Source organism: Cetorhinus maximus, chromosome 13 (assembly GCF_964194155.1).
Source record: "Cetorhinus maximus chromosome 13, sCetMax3.hap1.1, whole genome shotgun sequence".
Classification (NCBI taxonomy): Eukaryota; Metazoa; Chordata; class Chondrichthyes; order Lamniformes; family Cetorhinidae; genus Cetorhinus; species Cetorhinus maximus.
The window spans coordinates 99,549,077-99,566,953 of record NC_135891.1 but is presented as its reverse complement, the minus strand read 5'-3'; the positions used below and the strand labels follow the sequence as shown (position 1 = coordinate 99,566,953).

Here is a 17,877-nt window from a genome sequence, read left to right as displayed (position 1 = left end):
TTTTTTACATTTGTGAAGCAATTGATGGATGCATTGCAATAGTATGTCTGGGCATGGTTGTGTTATAGTTAGGGAGAAATAAAGATTAGAGACTGAAGACAAATTGTTTCAGAGTTTGGTTTGATTAATGGAGGGACCTAATTAGTTGGGTCGTAGTCTATGAGTTAGTCACAGTTGCAGGCATGTTTCTGTTCATTTGTTCAACATTTTTGTCCAGGGATGTAACTAAGGTGTTTGGGGAGGAATGATATAAGCCAAGTGGGTTTCTAAAAAATGAGCTGCTTAGCATTTCCTGTTTTTAGATGGAAGTTGAATATTAATCACAGGTTGAGTGTTGTTCTATAGGGTTGTCAGCTGTGTGTGTGCTTGAAATTGTGGTATGCGTTCTGGTACCTTGACCAATTCAAGTTTGTACAGAAAATGGCCATTCAAAACCAACTGGAAGGAATGCTTCCGAGTGCTTCAGAAAGGAAGGTAATGGCTGCTGAAAATTTCCAGCTAATTATATAGAGTTACTATCAGACAGTTTTAAAGATCGTGTTGCTGTAAATTTTCTAAGTAGGTGATGTGACAACACAGTGGGAAAAAACTTCAATGCTCTTAATATTGGTGCCTTACAAGTTACTAAGGTAAAGGATTATGTAAATAGGATAATTTATCAGATAGTTAGAACCATGCAAAGCATAGTTTGAATCCATTATTAACTAGTGAAATACTTTTTGAGGTCAGTTTCTAAAGGAAATTTAAAGGTGATCACATAAAAGGACAGCTGGGCACCTGAATTTTTAATGTGAACCAATTCTTGGGCAAAAGATGTCAATTAGAAGCTTGTACCAAAGAGGATGTAACTGCTTCAGTCAAGTACTTCATTTTTAATAGTTCCAACCAGATTTCAAGATCATTTTCAATATTTAAAAGGTCCACTAGATGTAATCTATTTAAATGCCCTTATTAAATTGGGATATGAAATAAAGTACCTTTTTTTAAAAACTAGTGAGCCAATAACTTGAGAGTACCCACTGTAGGTAGTGAGTACAGAGCTGCCCTTAACTTTCATGCGGTAACAGAAATGGACTAAAGTTTTTTTTCCCCACTGCATGCAGGACCAATTTCGATAACTGCTTAATGGGAAAATGTGATCTCGGTGATTCTGGCCAGAAACCCATGGAAGATTGATCCATATTGTAATTTCTAATGCAACCTTTTTCTCTCTTATGCCAAGGTGGGGAGGGGTTGAATGGCTCCCTTTGTGGGGAGAATTTTCGGCTTGGCGAGCAGGGGCAGGTCCCGACGTCACTGCGCGTCATTTAGATTTTCAGGTTGGCGGGCTGCGCGCCCACCGAACTGTCAAAGGCCTGTTAATGCCATTAGTTAACTAGTTAAACCTATTGAGAAAGCTGCCCGTCCAACCTTAAGGTTGGCGGGCAGGCGAAGAGCCCAGGCGGCCTTCGTATTTTTCATGGAACCTCATCCACAGGCACAATGAGGTTGAGGTTTCATGAAGGGTTTATAAATTAAATAAAGTTTTTCATGTCCCACCTCATGTGCCACTGTCATATGAGGGGACATCTCTTAAATTTTTTTTTCTTTTATTACAGGTTCCCCAGGGAGATTTCTGCGCTCCCGACTCAGGGGAACCCCCCTGCAACACCTGCACAGGGAGCGCGCGGTGCTCCTGGGTGCGTGTCACGCTAGGTGGGCCTTAATTGGCCCGCCCATGTAAAATGGCGGCGTGGACCCAATCAGGGGAGCCAATCAGGTCTGCACCCGCCCCTGCACAACCCCGTGCTCTCTCCCACTCTTGTCTTGCTCTCTCTCCCGCTCCTGTCCAAGTGATTCGTTTTAATGGCACATCTTTGAATACCTCGGGTGATTGCCCTAGATGCTTTGCTAATGAGACAGGAGATGTGAGTCCTTCACACTCCCCTGAAGTCATTGTTTTTGCAGATAGATTGACTCTACTCCAACAAATTGGATTGTGGAACATATAGTAATGCAAATTGTGGTTAGCCATCTTGGGCTGAGAGTTCTAATCGCTTTAGTCTGTGTTTTTAAAAAGTCTGTGACCCTGCCACGAGAGCCAATCCTGTTGAGTAAATAATTATTTAGCATAAAGCACATCTTGACATTGAGCTGTTGACCTAAAACTACTGTCGAAATACTGAGGGAAGTTTTTGGTTTCATATTGGTATAGCTTGCTGTGTATTAAAAGAACAGTTAGAAAACTGTACAAAAACTTTAGTTAGGAACTATTTATGTTGAATTAGTGAAATTGGGGTCTCTCATTGTGGTCGATACTGTAGTAACATCACAGAAGCAGTTTCCATTTAAGAAGATAAAGGCAAAATACTGCGGGTGCTGGAAATCTGAAATGGAAACAAAAAATGCTGGAAAAACTCAGCAGGTCTGACAGCATCTGTAGAGTGAGTGGAGTTTTCTTTCCATAGGTGCTGTCAGACCTGCTGAGTTTTTCCAACATTATCTGTTTTTGTTTCAGATTTCCAACATCTGCAGTATTTTGCTTTTATCCATTTAAACATTATCTATTCTTGAATCTTTTTCTACTCTCATGTTCTTTCTGGGATAAATTATATTATAAAACAAAAAGTCAAATATCTGTTCAAGATTTTGTGATATTAAACACTTCAAAAATATAACTATGATTTTGTGATTCTAAAGACAACAAAAATAGACGGAGTTCACCAGTTACTCTGAAACTGACAGCAGCTCGTGTCTGGGCACACAAACTTAAAACGTGGAGATTCAGGTGGTGCTGTCAGTGATTCCATACTCCTGTTAATGTCTTCATGGACGGAAATCAGTTTAAAAATCATGAATTTCCTTTTTTATGCTGCTTTTCTTGCTGTAAAAACCCTTTGAACAATTATGCTTTTGTTGAATAAGATACAACTGGATTTTTAATGTTGTACCAAGTCATGATTGTTAAACAACCTCAGGCCCTGAAAAATTGATTTTATATATGTGGAATATCAAATTTCTCAATTCTGTCATTAACAATTCCATATTTTTTTAAAAAATTAAAGTTTGAAATTTCATGTGTATATCCCAGTCTTCAAAAGGTGAGAACGAATGATAAAACCTGCTTGTTACTTCCTGATTTGATGTCTGTTAGAATTCCTCAATGTGTTTAGCTGCTTGATGACATCACTGTTGAATGAAACTAACCTCTAGAAAGGCGAAATCCACACCACAAAACTTGCTGGATCATCCTGCACAGCTTTTCGTGACAGCAGCCAGCGGCACGTAGCATCACTTCATCACTGATGGCAAAATCTGGGCCAATAACATTTGCAAACTGTGGATGAATATCATGTGATCAAATGTCACATAATCCAGGAATGAGCCCAAGCAGAGTTGGCAAACCTACTGCTTATAGGTTTTGAATTTTGAGTCAAATGAGCTCAAGTTGATGCTGGTAAATCCAGTATAACCATAATATAGTGGATCGTGGTATTTTACTTCAAAACCCATGTCTGGAGATTCTTGTTTTCCTTCATCCAGTGGCATGCAGATTAAAATTTATATTGACATAGCCAGCCTTAGCATGGCTTTTTGGGAGTGTCAAAATCTGTACAGGAGCTTGGTATTTGCAAGCTAGCAGTTTATGGATTGAACTTTTGGATGTTAAATATCAGAAACCACTTCTCAAGGTTTTTTATATTTTTTTTAAATAAAAGATTTTGTCATTCTGATGGCTATTTCCCATCATTTGTCTGTTTCCCATCCCAATAAACCTGGGCTAGTTCTGAAATATTCTTGCTCCTGGAGTATGTTTCTTTGAGACCCTAGTATCTCTATTTTACCCTGTTCATATTATGGAGTTTTGTACATTTGGAAGCTGTGTTATTTTTATGGAACGTCCATCTGGATGCATTGTTGCCCAATTTGCTCTATGGGATGTGACAGCTCAATATGCAAGATTCATATGTGCAAAGTTACTCCAAGGTCTTAATGACTTCAAATCAGCTGTGAATATGTAGTGTGTAACATGCCATAGATATACCATGCTCTTCCGATCTCCATAGAGACTGATAACTTTTTAAGAAGAAATTCAAAGTTTCAGTTAATTGCTGAAGGATGACCGGGCAAGATCTCATGTCTTTTAAGGCTTTTACTGTAACAAAAGACTAGAAGTACTATTGACTGAACACTTTCTTTGTCAGCAGCTTGTGCTTCAAGCTACAGAATAAAACTTTTAATTTGGCTCCCGAGGGTTTACTTCGATCTTTTCCTTTCCCAGCCTGGTAACTTTTAACTCCAGAACTGTCTTTCAAGGTGCGAGTTTTCATGTAAACTTCTCCCTCTACCGCAAGCTAGGTGAATCTTCCAGCCTCATTTTAACTCGTCGTGAATTTGGTCTTTCCGAGCACGAGCTTCTGCCCGCATATCTGTGTGGTGAACCCTAGAGAATTTTGTTCTCTAACTGCTCTCTCTCTCTCCCCCAGGCCCTGGCCGACTGACCTTGTCTGTAAGTTTTCAGGAATATTGTAGAAACCCTTCCCCTCAAAGCCCATCTCCCATGGCAGTATGACTCACATTGGCCTTGTATCCAGGTAGAAGTGCTAATTTGCTATCCTTGAGACCCCCCCAACTTTCTCTAATCTTGAAAGTAAATTGACAGTTTAAAGCACAACTGTTTACCACCTGATATTCTCAACACTTGGAGACCCCCACTCTAGTCATTATTAGCATACAGATTGTTGCCATTGTCTCCAAGTGTAAACACCTTGTACCTTCTTCCCAGTAAACCAGCCGGGGGCCCCTTTAATCTCTAACAGTCAAACCACACAGATTTACTGTCAGGCAGACTTCAGAACAGACCATGTGACTCCCTTTTTACCATAAATTGAAGACCGAGTCTTTCTTCTCCTCCCCATGGGTAGGGCAAGGAGGCAGGTCCAAAATCCACCCAGCTGAAATGGGATTGGACTCTGCTGTTGGCACCAATCTGATCCACACCAGTTTTCCCCCTCTTTTCTCTCCCCCTGCCAAACGAAGTCAAAGTTGCTCTGGCAACATGCACTTTTATATGCACATTGTATTCTGAGCTATGAATACTGATGGTACAGGCTCCAATTATCTTTCCATCACATGGCTGACCAGGAATCTCTCCCAGTCTTGCCGCCTGCCCTTGGCGTATGTTGCAAGGATTTGTAAGTTGAAGCTTGACCTGTTTGGCCTTATTATGAACTTTGGCCATCAAGTCCTGAAGTGGGACTTGAACCAGGCACTCCTGGCTCAGAGGCAGAGACACAACCCACTGTGCCACATGACAAGTTTCCAACACATAACAATCTTATAAACCTCATAACTATAACACTGTCCAGAATTTGTCAAGGTTGAGTAGGCCAGGAATGGTAAAGTTGCATTACTGTCCTTTGCAGATGGGCAGAGAGCTCAACCTGCCTTGTGCTTAGACCAGAAATTGTGTGACTACTTCATGACAGTTGCAGTCGTGTTTCTTTGTTGTATTAGGCACACAGGAAATTCCCCTCCGATTTTTGCTGTTGGTAGCACCAAAGCTGAGTTAGTTGCAATGTTTCTTCTGATGACCCTGCAATCCAGAGACAATATTTGAGCATCCTTTTTATATGGATCTTTGGCTGGTGGCCTCCTACAACCGATAAAGGTGAAACTGCTGGATTTTATTAGACTGTCTAGTAGGAGGACCTCTTCTCCCCAATGATCTTAGTACCTGCTGTAGGTCTAGCTAAAACAGCGGCAACTTGTATAGTGCCTTCAATATAATGAAATGTCCCCAAGGTGCTTCACGGAGAGGTGATGGCGTAGTGGTATTGTGGCTGGACTTGTAATCTAGGGACCGGTTTGAAACCTGCCACAGCAGATGGCGGAATTTGAATTCCATAAAAATTTGGAATTAAAAGTCTAATGATGACCATTTAGAAACCATTGTCGATTGTTGTAAAAACACATCTGGTTCACTAATGTCCTTTAGGGAAGGAAACCTGCCTTACATGTGACTCCAGGCCCACAGCAATGTGGTTGACTCTTAAATGCCCTCTGCACAAGGGCAATTAGGGATGGGCAATAAATGCTGGCCTAGCCAGCGATGCCCACATCCAATGAATTAAAAAAAGAGCATTATACGCAAGGAGATATTTGGTCACATGACCAAAGCTTGGCCAGAGAGGTAGGTTTTAAGGAGTACCTTAAGAGGAAAGCAGTTGCAGAGAGGCAGAGGGATGTGGCGAGGATATTCTGTAGCTTGGAGCCCAGACAACTGAAGGTGTGACCACCATTAGTGGAGCAGTTAAATTTGGGGATGAATTAGAAGGAGCACAGATATCTTGGAGGGTTGTGGGACTGGAGATTACATAGATAGGGAGGGGGAGGGCATGGAATAATATGTAACCAGGATGCTATGAGCATTTTAAAATCAAGACCATGCTTGACCAGAAACCAGTGTTGGTCAGTGAGCATTGGGGTGATGGGGAACGGGACTTGCCTCTGGTTAAGACGTGGGCAGCAGAGTTTTGATGATGTCAAGTTTTCTTATCCAGAAACAAGTGGGTGTGCAAAGAGGCCAGGTCAGCAGCTTTTGCATTTTAATGCTTGGAGAGAGAGTCAAGTCTAGAAGTAATGACATTAATGAGGGTTTCGGCAGCAGATGAGCTGAGATGGGCGAAGTCAGGCTATTTAATGGAGGTGGAAATAGGCAGTCTTAGTGATGGCGTGAATGAGGTCAGAAGCTCGTTTTGGGGTCGAATTTGACACCCAAGGTTGCAAACAGACGAGCTTAATCTCAAGACTGTTATCAGGGAGATGGATGGAGTTTAGAGCAAGGACCAAAAACGATGCCTTCAGTTTTTCTAGTTTAAGTTGGAGGCTTTTCTCATCCAGTACTGGATGTCAGGTAAATAGTCTAATAATTTAACAACACGAGTTGGAGTTGAGAGAGCTGGTGGTGAGTTGGAGCTGTCTGTCATCAGTGTACATGTGAAAACTAACACTGCTATCAGATGATGCTGCCAAGGAATAGCATGTAGATGTGAAATAGGAGGGGGCCAAGAATAGATCCTTGGAACATACCAGAGGTAACAATGCTGGAGCAGGAAGAGAAACCATTGCCAGTGACTCTCTAGAACTGCGTGAAATCAGCGCCACACAGCTGTGCAACGCTGGAGAAGCGTTGGAGGAGGATGGTGTGGTCAACCATAACAAAAGACTGCAGAAAGGTAGAGAAGGATGTGAAGGGAAAGTGTTTATCTTTGTCACAGTCACATAGGATGTCATGTAACTTTAAGAGCTGTTCCATTACTTTGGCAGGGACTGAAACCTGATTGGAGGGTTTCAAACATGGAGTTCTGGGGAAGGTTGGAACTGATTTGGGAAGCGACAGCATGTTCAAGAAATAAAAACAAAAAGCGGTGGAAAAACTCAGCAGGTTTGACAGCACTTGTGGAGAGAGAAACAGTCAACATGGAGTCCAATATGAATCTTCATAATGGACTTGAAACAGTCAACTGTTTCTCTCTCCACAGATGCTGCCAGACCTGAGTTTTTTTACCAGCACTTATTGTTCTTAGTTCAGATATCCAACATCTGCAGTATTTTGCTTTTATTAACATGTTCAAGGACTTTGGAAAGGAGAGAGATGTTGGAGATGAGTCGGTAGTGGGTCAGGGTTGGGCCTTTTGGGAGTGATGACACATTTCAAGGAGACAGGTATTAAAATAGAAGGAACCTCCAGGCGATGAGTTGCGGTGATGAGGGAAGAACAAGTTGCCCCTCCAGGTTAAGAAGCTGCTGACACTATGCTATCTCTGTTCTCATAGATTGTGCATATTGCTGTGGTACTGAAGGGTTACAAACTTGTGGAACCCCATATCCCTCTGAAAGATGGGGAAAAAATTGCAGATGAGAAAAATATTTCTTCAGTGATAAGAGGTCATTCGAGCAGTTGCATAATTAACTTCAGGTTGTTGTTTACTGTAAGACAAAGAAAATGGGTGGTATGCATTAATATGCAGGCATTTCATGGGTAAACTAAATGTGCTTCATTTTCTTTAAAGAAGGATCTCCAATAATAACTTCATTCAGGGTTTTGAAAGTTTCTGTAAAACAGTTTTTACCAGAATTAACAGCCTATGTGTCATAGTTACTGATTCCTAGTAAAAATGATCCACTCCAAGTTTCTTTACTGTGTACGTTAATATCACTATCCAGTGACTCATTGTGCATGTGGTTGTTGTGACAGCCAGATATTTATTGATTCTTTTTCTTTCTTCCTCTCTCTCTCTCTCCCTCTCTATACATCTCCTCCCCCCACCCATTACCACCTAACAACAGTGGGGGGCTGGAAATCTGATCCTTCTGCTGATACTCTGGCTGGAGTTCTGGGTATATTTTCCAGCTTATTAGAAAAATAACTAAATGTTTGTGATAAATACTTATTGAAGCCCCACTTTATTTTTTTTTAAAAAGCTGTTGCAGCAAAACATTTATAGGAACCCACATGCTTGTTAGGACATAGTTTAAGTATGGTTTTGCATACCAGGCTGTTAATGTTGGTTGCCTTGACTGGTGCATTTTGTAGTCCCAGATAACCATGTTTTTTTTTAATAAGTGGAGTTGATATTCAGAGCCTTTTGGCATTACTGAAAAGATTTATTGTCAAACAATTCAATTCAGTAATAAATGTTTCCAACAATTATTGATTTTTAAGCCTGAACATTTAGATACAACATAGAAAGGTATTAAAATATGCCTGCAGAAGCTTGGAAGTTTTGAATCCATGTTCGTTATACCAGCACCCCTGTAATGTCATCGTCATCAGCAGATTTTCTGTATCAATTTTCGGTATTCTGATCTGACACAGCAGCATTGCTACAGCATACAATTTCCTATTTAGCAAAAAATGTTTTGATGTAACAGAATGCAGGTAGTTCCCTCCCTCCCTTCAAACATGAAATTTGCCCTTCAGTTCATTTATAAACTACTAAACCTTCAGAAAGGACAGGCAGTCTCTATGACTGTGTGGCATTCTTGGCTAACCCTACTGTTTTCATTCTCGTCCCGTTTTTTTAAATGAGCATTTGCTCTCCATTTATTCGGTTGGCAGCTTGTCTAGCACTAGCACTGGAACTTTAAATTTCTATGTGACAGCTGAAATTTTCCGAAAGGTATTTTGCTAACTTTTGATTACCCTTGGCACAGGAATTCTTTTTCACGCTTTTGTAGTCCACACTTCACAGACCGTTCATTTTCCTGCTTTGGATGCTGCACAATCCATTTATCTACGTTTAGCATGATTTTGCAGTGTCTTGGCATTCTTGGGAACTGTCTTGTTTTGCACCATGAGATCACATTTATCTGTACTTGATATTTGTCTAGGAGGGTTCTCATATAAATGGGTTGGGGGGTGTGGGGGGAGTGCCATGATCTGCATAAGGAGCTAGCTTTGCCAATTTTTATTTTCTGGTGTTTTCTTTGAAATTTTCAATTGAGGACTTATTTTCAGAGCCTTTGTGTATGACTTTCCTTCAGCATTTTGGTTTTCACATAGGAATCCTGCTTAATTGATTTTTGTTTTAACCTGTAGGTTTGGATGAAAGAACAGGCCCTGGCCCATGGGCGGCAGGTACACAGAGCAGTAGCCCATCAACATATGAACAACCGAGGGTAAGAATGGCTTGTTCTCACCTTTTCTTGAGCCCTCATTAATTCGAATCAATACCCGGGTTTCCTTCATCTTCCCCATTTCCTCCAGAAATACCAAGTTGAACAGGGTAAGTTTCATTGGAGTGCATAATGCAATTGTTTGTTTCTTTCGTTCCCACAAAATGTTCCTTTGTATGTTGACCAAATTCTAGTCAGAGGTGCTTTTGCGGTATTTTTTACACTACTTTGGCAACTGTACAAAATGGTTTGGTTTCATACCATTGCTGAATTTTCTATTGTTGCGTGCGGTTGTGGCCCCAAATCAACATAAAGCAGAGTGAGTCTTCAAACCATATTGGGCCTTAAACCACAGGTCAACAATACAACCAGTGCACATAGAAGCTACCATTGTAATGCAGTAAGTCTAAAGTCAGCTCTGGTAGTTCTAACTTTTTGAATGTTTTGCTACTTAACTAGGTTCTTGCCTAGTTTGAACAGTAGCTTCCCCAAACTAACTGTTTTCTACATACTGGGCACTTTTTGACCTGGTTCTGAATCCATGCCGATTTTTTGGTGTTGCCATTAGTAAACCCAAGGTTCTTTGGCCATTTTAGGGGGCTTATGGAATGTCTCCTCTACCTCAGTTAAAAATTGTTATTAAAGGGGGCTTCAGTTTCCCTTTTCCTCATCAAAAATAGGTGGATGTTGGGATAAGGCGAGGGCTGTAACATGTGTAAAATATAGCCTGCGTTCAAGAGCCTGCAAACTCACTTGAGGTGTAGTCATTTTCCAAAAGTATAGACTGTACTTTCCTCCTTGCTTTTAAAAATACTGGGCAAGGCTAACTAGATGGAATGTAGAGAGTGAGGTTGTATATCTGTAAAGCTAGTGACCTGAAATGTCTATCAGCCTTATTTCATACACTTGGATTCCTGACTGACTCAAATGAAGTGTAGTACTTGCTCACTAAGTTTGTTTTTCCAATTTCCCCAATTGGACCTCTCATGAGAGCCCAGATTTCATTGTCAGTGTTGCCACTTTTTCTTCAATTTTTAGGGCCTTGCAGCCAAGTCTAGTCTGACGTCGCTCAGTGTCTCACTCGCATATAAACACACGCAACCTCCAACAGGTGTCACTGGAAAGTAATTAGAACCAGGGTTTCACAGCTTAATTCTGCCCCCAGCTAAGCAGTATTGAGGAAAACTTTGATCTCTGCCATAATCAACTTGCTCACTAGACCAGCAATTGAGCCTTTGTTCATCTGATTTGACTATCTGACTTGGATAACATTGTCTTTACCACCTGAATCACGTGGTACGCAAATCTAGCTGGACTCCAGTTCTTGTAATCACATACTCAAAATATGTGCGGCATTCGATGCTGCCAGGATTGTGCATAACTCTGATGCCAGTCAATGGTTGAATGGTCTGCTGGCAATCTCACTCTTAGCTCCTGTGTTGAGTGGTCACTTAAATGAGTTACTGGAGAGTGATCAAACCCCATGGAAGAAGTTAATATCGCACGAGCTGGTGGCGGGTGAATAGAAGCAGGGACAATCATCCCGACATGTCCATCAAATCTGAGACAATCAAATTTCTGGACTAATTTTGTTGTGTGCAGAATTTTCTGCATATTAATTGCCTGTTAAACTAACCACACAAAATCAAATCTGGTAATTATCAGTGTAAGTAAACTATCAATAATGTAATAATTGTTAATATCTGCCAATCAATCATATTGTTTGCTTACTGGGCGAGAAGTCTAGAGGTTGTAAATTGTTTTCTCAAAGGTTTTATTTTCCCTTTTTTCTTTCTTTCAATCCAGGTTTTCTTTCCCTCTCTTTCTCTGTACGTGGTTTGACATTGTATTCACCTGTTTTAATTCATCATTCCCCCTTAGCCCTTCCTCTGTTTACTTCTCAATCCTTAAATTTCTTTGCTTAAGGACATACACTGTTTGTCCCATTGTTCACCAGGGCCCCAGAAGGATTGTTACACTCGTTGCGCTGTTCCCAGCCGGCAACTTTTTGCGCAAAAATTTTTATAACCTAAATGTGCACAAGGAAGTCTAATGAAGGGGTCATACTGGAAGATGCCCTACTCCATTAAAAGCTGACCTTGCCATTGGTCTCCTGTTGGGCTATCTTCCATCCCCAGGGAATTTTTAGCATTCATAAGACGTAGGAGCAGAAGTAGACCATTCGGCCCATTGAGTCTGCTCCGCCATTCGATGAGATCACGGCTGATCCTCAACTCCACTTTTCTGCCTTTTCCCCAAAACCCTTGAATCCCTTACTGATTAAAAACCTGTCTGTCTCAGCCTTGAATATACTTGATGATCTTATTTTTATAATTTCCAAGTATGTTAATTAAATAGAGTTGCACAATTTAAATACTGAATTGCTTCAATATATCACATACTTACAAAAAGTGAGATTGCTGCCTGGATTATATTGCAGGAAAAAGCTTAGTCATTTTTTTTTAAACCACTGTGCTAATCGAAGCAAATATTTGGATAGTTCACACCTGACTTTAAATGTGAACCAGCTCCAAATTAAACTTTTTGCTTTCCTTGCGTATTTCAAATCATGCTATTTAATAGTTTGTCTCTCCTCAAAGCATTACCAGAATTGCTGAAATTGATTGTCCTAATGATGATTGAATCTTAATACAAGCCTGTGCTGGGATTCTGGACACAAGGTTTCCGCCCCCCACCCCGGTGATGGTTGCACTGGCATTGCAGTTATGAATAACCAACCAACCTTGGTACATTTGGTCACTGTTGAATTGCAGATCAGCTTGGGGAAAATACAAGTGAAGTATTACAGGAGGCTGGCGCTGTAAATTGTCCTTGGATGCCAAGAGATTTTATTTTCTTGCTTGTATGCTAATGTTAATGTCTTAGACTTACTGCTCTAATCCTTACTGGCTCTGCTGTATTTCATCTAACTGTTCTCTTTTTTTAACAGGGCTATGGTGAAGGTTCCCACTATGGCGATCATGTATCAAATAGAGAGTTGCCATCACATGATGGCATATCTTCTTCGTCCTTCATAAACCCTGGCCTTGTTGGTGAGTAGAAATGAATGATTTTTAATTGCTGAATCCTCTGGCAGGGTTAATCTCTTAGGTATAGCCTTACTGCTTTTGATTTTCCCCCAACTGTTTGAGCATTACAATTGGCATTCAGAATCAGGAAATATTCTAGTAACTGCTTTTCTCAGTGGCTGGGAGTAGCATTGTTAAAACGTTGTCTGAATAAATCCTTCCCAACTAAAAGACTTGATGGAAGTCTAGTCTCAATGCAACTGCTTGTAGATGTATAATGTGTATGGAAGTAATCCATTTTTCCACCCCCTCCCCCTTCAAAGCACTGCCACCCTTTACCCTATGTTAGTATGCAGGAATTTGTAGTGATCCCTGCTATGTAACCTATTTAAATACACAATTTCTAATTGAGTGAAGTAGTAGTACATGTGTTACATACATAACTCCCAAACCTGTGAGTATTTAATTCTTTAAGATGGGTTGCCCATATAGCACTGGGCCGAAAAGCTGAAGTCTGTACTAGATTTATTCTCTCATTTGGGTTGCCTAGCAACTGTCTTCTGATCATCTGTTTGTGTTTTCTATTAGGAAGTTTACTGAATCTATCTGGAAGTGTTTAACGTTCTTATCATAATTACTTTCAGTAGTTTTGTTTCAAAAACGGGACAGGTCCAAAGATCTAGGTTTGGGGTGGGTGAGTTTCTTGATTATAGAGCTGAAGATCATCAATGACTTATGAAATAGCAAGGCCATGGATGGATTTGAGGATCTGAATCTTAGTGGATTCCCTAGGTTACAGGAAGCCTTGGTGAACCCTTTGAGGTCAGGATTGATGGGGGTGCAGCCCTTAGAGTGGTCAAAAAAACCCAGCAGAATTTTGGCTGACTTTTATAGTTTGCATTGTAGAAATTAGGAAGATAGCAAAGAGAGCAGTAGAGAACCACAGTTATAGGGTGATTTTAAAAACCTGGAGTGGGTTTTTGGGGAGGAGGAGGTAAAGATGATGTTTCAGAGGTGATGAGAAGTAATTTTGTTGACTGGATGTGAATGATGAAGCCTGGGCTCAGGATCCATAATTTGCTAGAGTTTGTACATCTCTAGGTTAAACCTAAGGTGGTAACCTGGAAACGGGTTAGATGAAGGGCAGAACCATTTGGATATATGCTGGAGCCAAAAAAAAACTTCTGTCTTGATGCTCTGCCAGCCGTTTATTTTACATTAAATAACTTTGTAGTAACATGCTTAACTTCTATTTGAGGGCCTTATTTTGGGATGAACCGCTGAGAAAAATTCAATTCTTGAGGCCAAATATTGGAGCTTATCCTTTTCTCTTCTAAGCCTTAATGGAACTATCCAGATGGTTTGAATACAGTAAGCATCCACCTCCTGAAGTTAGATCTACAGTCTGCTCATCACAACCTAATGAACTGTAGCATATATAGGGTTGGAGAAACCACCCCAGGTTCTTGTGTACAGAATATTGTACAGAATATATAGATAGGAAAGCTGAGGTTTGGCACAAAGGCTTTCTCCTTGACAGGCCCAGCCAAAGAAATTGCCTGACATTGAAGGTGGTAAAAAAAATACAGATCTTTTAACACATGTAGCCCTGCCAAGAAGGTTTTTAAAAGAAAGAAAAAGTTGCTCTTGTCACTGGGAACTTGATGCTCGTGCATTTTTGGAAGATTTGTGAATATGAGCTGGTGGCTGAAAGAGCTTATCTTGTAATCGAGGTGAACGTAATCTTTATTTTCTGTTGGGCTGCCTTTGAGTGTCTGGATCCAGGCGAATTCAAGTGCCAACTCTTTGTGGGCGGCACCTTATAAAAAGCAAACTATTCTGCTCATGAACAGTCACGAACATCAAGAAAAAAAATCAAATTTCAACTGTAGGCTTGATGTGATAGGACATGCCAAAGGCATACTGTCCTCTTGCTAGTGTTAATATGAAAATGCATTCTAATTTAGGGAAGAGAAAGTAGTTTAGTTTCTCATGGAAAAGTTCCTCAGAGGTATATCCTTGCAATTTTCTACTTGAATTGGCTCCCATACCATAGTACGTGAAGCATAACTAATGAAGCATCTCTGCTGACAGCCCTAAGCTGCTTTCTGCAGTAGCTATTTTGGCTCTGATCTGCTCTGAGAGATCCCTAGTGTTTTTGTTGTATTTTGATCCTTTCCAGGTACATTTCTGAATGTCTTGCTTGCTTTTCTGCTTTGTTACGCGAAGTGTATTTTTTTTTCCTGACTGTCATCTTATTTCCAATCTGCCCTGGGTTGGCATCTCAATTTCTGCTACCTCTGATAAAACCATTTCTGCTGTGCCTCACGTTATCTGTTTTTCTATGATCTATTTTCTGCTGTGCTTTTTAGTCTCCGCTCATTCCTGACTTGTGTCTGCTGCCTTTTTCAGACCCTGTAGTTTTCTCTAATGAGCTTCTGTTCTGCTTTCCAACTCCTTTGAAACCCACTGCTGCCGTCTGGGACTCTCTTTCCCACTGAGTTTAACAGTGCTTTGGGATCAACTCCCCTCTTGCACCATATAAACACTGAAGGGGCTTACTGAGAAGGCTATTTACTCCATTTTACTGCAGTAAATAATTTGAAGCAATTAATACATTATTTGTTACTGGGCCACTTTTTTTGTTTAATTAAAACAAAACAGACTCCTGGGAGTACAATAGATTGCAATTTAGGGCAGGGTTGAAGGTAGAATCTTTTAAAACTGCTGTGCTCTGTCATGATCACATTTTTTATTGCTGTGCAGTTGTACTCCAATGGATTTCTAAGCTTGTTTTGTGGTGGCTGTGTATATAAAACTCCTTTGTAGTTATGCAATCAGGAAGAAGTATTGTAGCGTTAAACTGATGATGCTGGTTTGAAGGTTTGAATATATATATATACATCTCTAGCTATCAATTTTAATATTGGGGTTGGTTTTTATTTCAGAAAAATAATGTAGCGTGCCCATTTGAATTTGGAAAAACACCATACAGTACAGTTCAGTTTTTCCTCAATGCGAGATTAATGTAAAGGGCTGCTAATAGCAGTAGGAGCAATTTGAGATGGCGTGTTCAGAAAGTCCTGCAAGAAAGGTTTGCTACAACCATTGAATATAAATGCAGCATATTTGTAGTAAAAATGTTAAATAGTTCAGAAGGTTCACTTTTCATATATTGTTCAGCATCAAAAATGGATCATTAATGTAGTTTCTCAGGAAGAAACCTGGTCCAAAAAAAATTGCCGCACTTACACTGCATGGAATGGGGCATAGAGTGGAGACTTTTTTTTCATATGAAAGCCTGACCTATATTTGCTGTTTTGGCTACGATTTAAAATATTCTACAGCAATTTGTGATGTACCACCCATATTAGTGAGAGTAGCTGATTTGAAAATTGGTTGTGCAGGAGTCTCCAGACTTTTGGTGGAAGGGTAGTGAAGCCTATTTGAATTTTAAGCTGCAAGTAACTTCAAAATGAGGAATGCTGTTTTAGTTGGGTACAATTACATCATAAGGCCATCTGTTTGTCAAACTGACCATGTCACTGTACAATGCTTATAATCACTGCTGGTACCGGACTGTTTATCCTGAAATGTTTAATAAATAAGTTTGTAATGGAATTTTACAACGCTTAATCATTGTATGCATTCTGAAATTATTGAAGCTATGCTTATTTTAACTTTTTCAGTTGAAGGCAAGGTTTGCACAATAGCAGACAATTGTTTAAATGGGGGCAAATTAGTCTTAAAGAATAATAGCCTAATAAATGTCTAATTCTGAAGTGTCAGACAGTGAGTACTAAAAGTGATAGAGATGCTGGTTTACTAAATGTTATCTGAGGACAACCTGTAATTACATGGATGGGATTTGAAGTAGTGCTAGTTGGAGTAGTGGCTCACTGAAGATTGTTAGATTAATTACTAAGGGGGAAAAGAAATCCTTGTAGCATTGCTCAGAACTGCTTCAAAAACAGGAGCAAACATTTATTGTTAATGGTGTGAGTAGTTGGAGCCTAGAATCCTTCCCGTGTTGGAGAGGTTTTTATCTTGAGTTTAGCTGCATGGTTATGATTAGAGGCAAAGAACTTGCAGGCGACAATGTAAGATGTGTGAATGATGTTTGTCCTGTAGGATTTGCAGAGAGTAATTCGTGGGCATCCATGTGTGAATTCCCTGTGGATTAGGAAAACAGTACAGTGCCATGTGGCTGTTTTGCACCTGCTCCCCTTGAGTGATTAATTTGTTATGCCAAGGGGAAGATATTTTATATTTAAAATAACTTGATTCTTTTAAATATGCATTGTTAAAGGACCATCTTTTTGTTGACCCTTCATAGACAGGATTTTGTTTATTTTCAGTTTGCAATCTCAGGTTTTCTAGTAGGTTTTCTATCAGCTCTTAATTTATTTTTGTATATGAAACCAAGTGAAGTGAAGAGGATTAGAGGGCAGATTTTAAATGAAGTCTGCAAAGTCTTCACCTTTTTTATTTTACAGGCCATATTTTACTTGAATTTTTTTTATAGCTATCCTATGACTTTCCTTTTGATCAATTGGAAAACAGACAAACAAAACGCCTTCATGTGCAGCTGAAAATTTGCAGAGTTTAATGACAATGAAAATAAATTGCAGAACTTAGTAAACCTTGTTTTCAGTATTGTTAATTTCCCATTGAAACACCTGAATTTTAAAAATGACTCCTGTTTTTTTTTCCTGATTATTGTTTTAAATCACAGAAACCATCCATGCCCTCGTTAACTTCAGACTTCACTAATCCAGTACTTTCCTGTACTGCCTCCCAATTTCCATCCTCTATAAATTTGAGTTTGTTTAAAACTCTGCTGCTAGTAAGAACTCTCACCAAGTCCCATTTTCCCATCACCTACATAGGCACTGCTGAACCATAAGCCACAAAGTTTAAATTCTCACATTCAAATCGCACCATGGTCTCATCCCCCCCTAACTCTGTGACCACCTCCAACTCTATAACCCACCAAGAACTCTGCATTCCTCCCATTCTGGCCTCTTGTGCACCCCCATTTTTTCTTCACCTCACTATTGACTATTGTCAGCCATTACTTCAGCTCTCTATGCCCCAAATTCTTGCATCCATACTTGACTATTTAAGATGCTCATTGAAGCCTCATCTTTGATCAAGCTTTTGATCATCAGCCTTGATATCTCCTTAC

The 17,877-nt window shown here is 40.0% G+C and overlaps 1 protein-coding gene across 8 annotated transcripts in view; it reads left to right on the top strand.

Moving 5' to 3' along the window:
• LOC144688879 (transcription factor 4-like) overlaps positions 1 to 17,877 on the top strand; it is a 124,752-nt gene that overhangs the window by 29,862 nt on the left and 77,013 nt on the right. For 7 of the 8 annotated variants that reach the window (XM_078555887.1, XM_078555884.1, XM_078555885.1 and 4 more), the window contains 2 exons: positions 9,584 to 9,663; positions 12,611 to 12,713. In XM_078555887.1, the coding sequence (XP_078412013.1) occupies positions 9,584 to 9,663; positions 12,611 to 12,713 (183 nt within the window). Of the gene's footprint in view, positions 1 to 9,583; positions 9,664 to 12,610; positions 12,714 to 17,877 lie in introns of those variants that run through there. The other variant, XM_078555888.1, reaches the window with a different exon arrangement.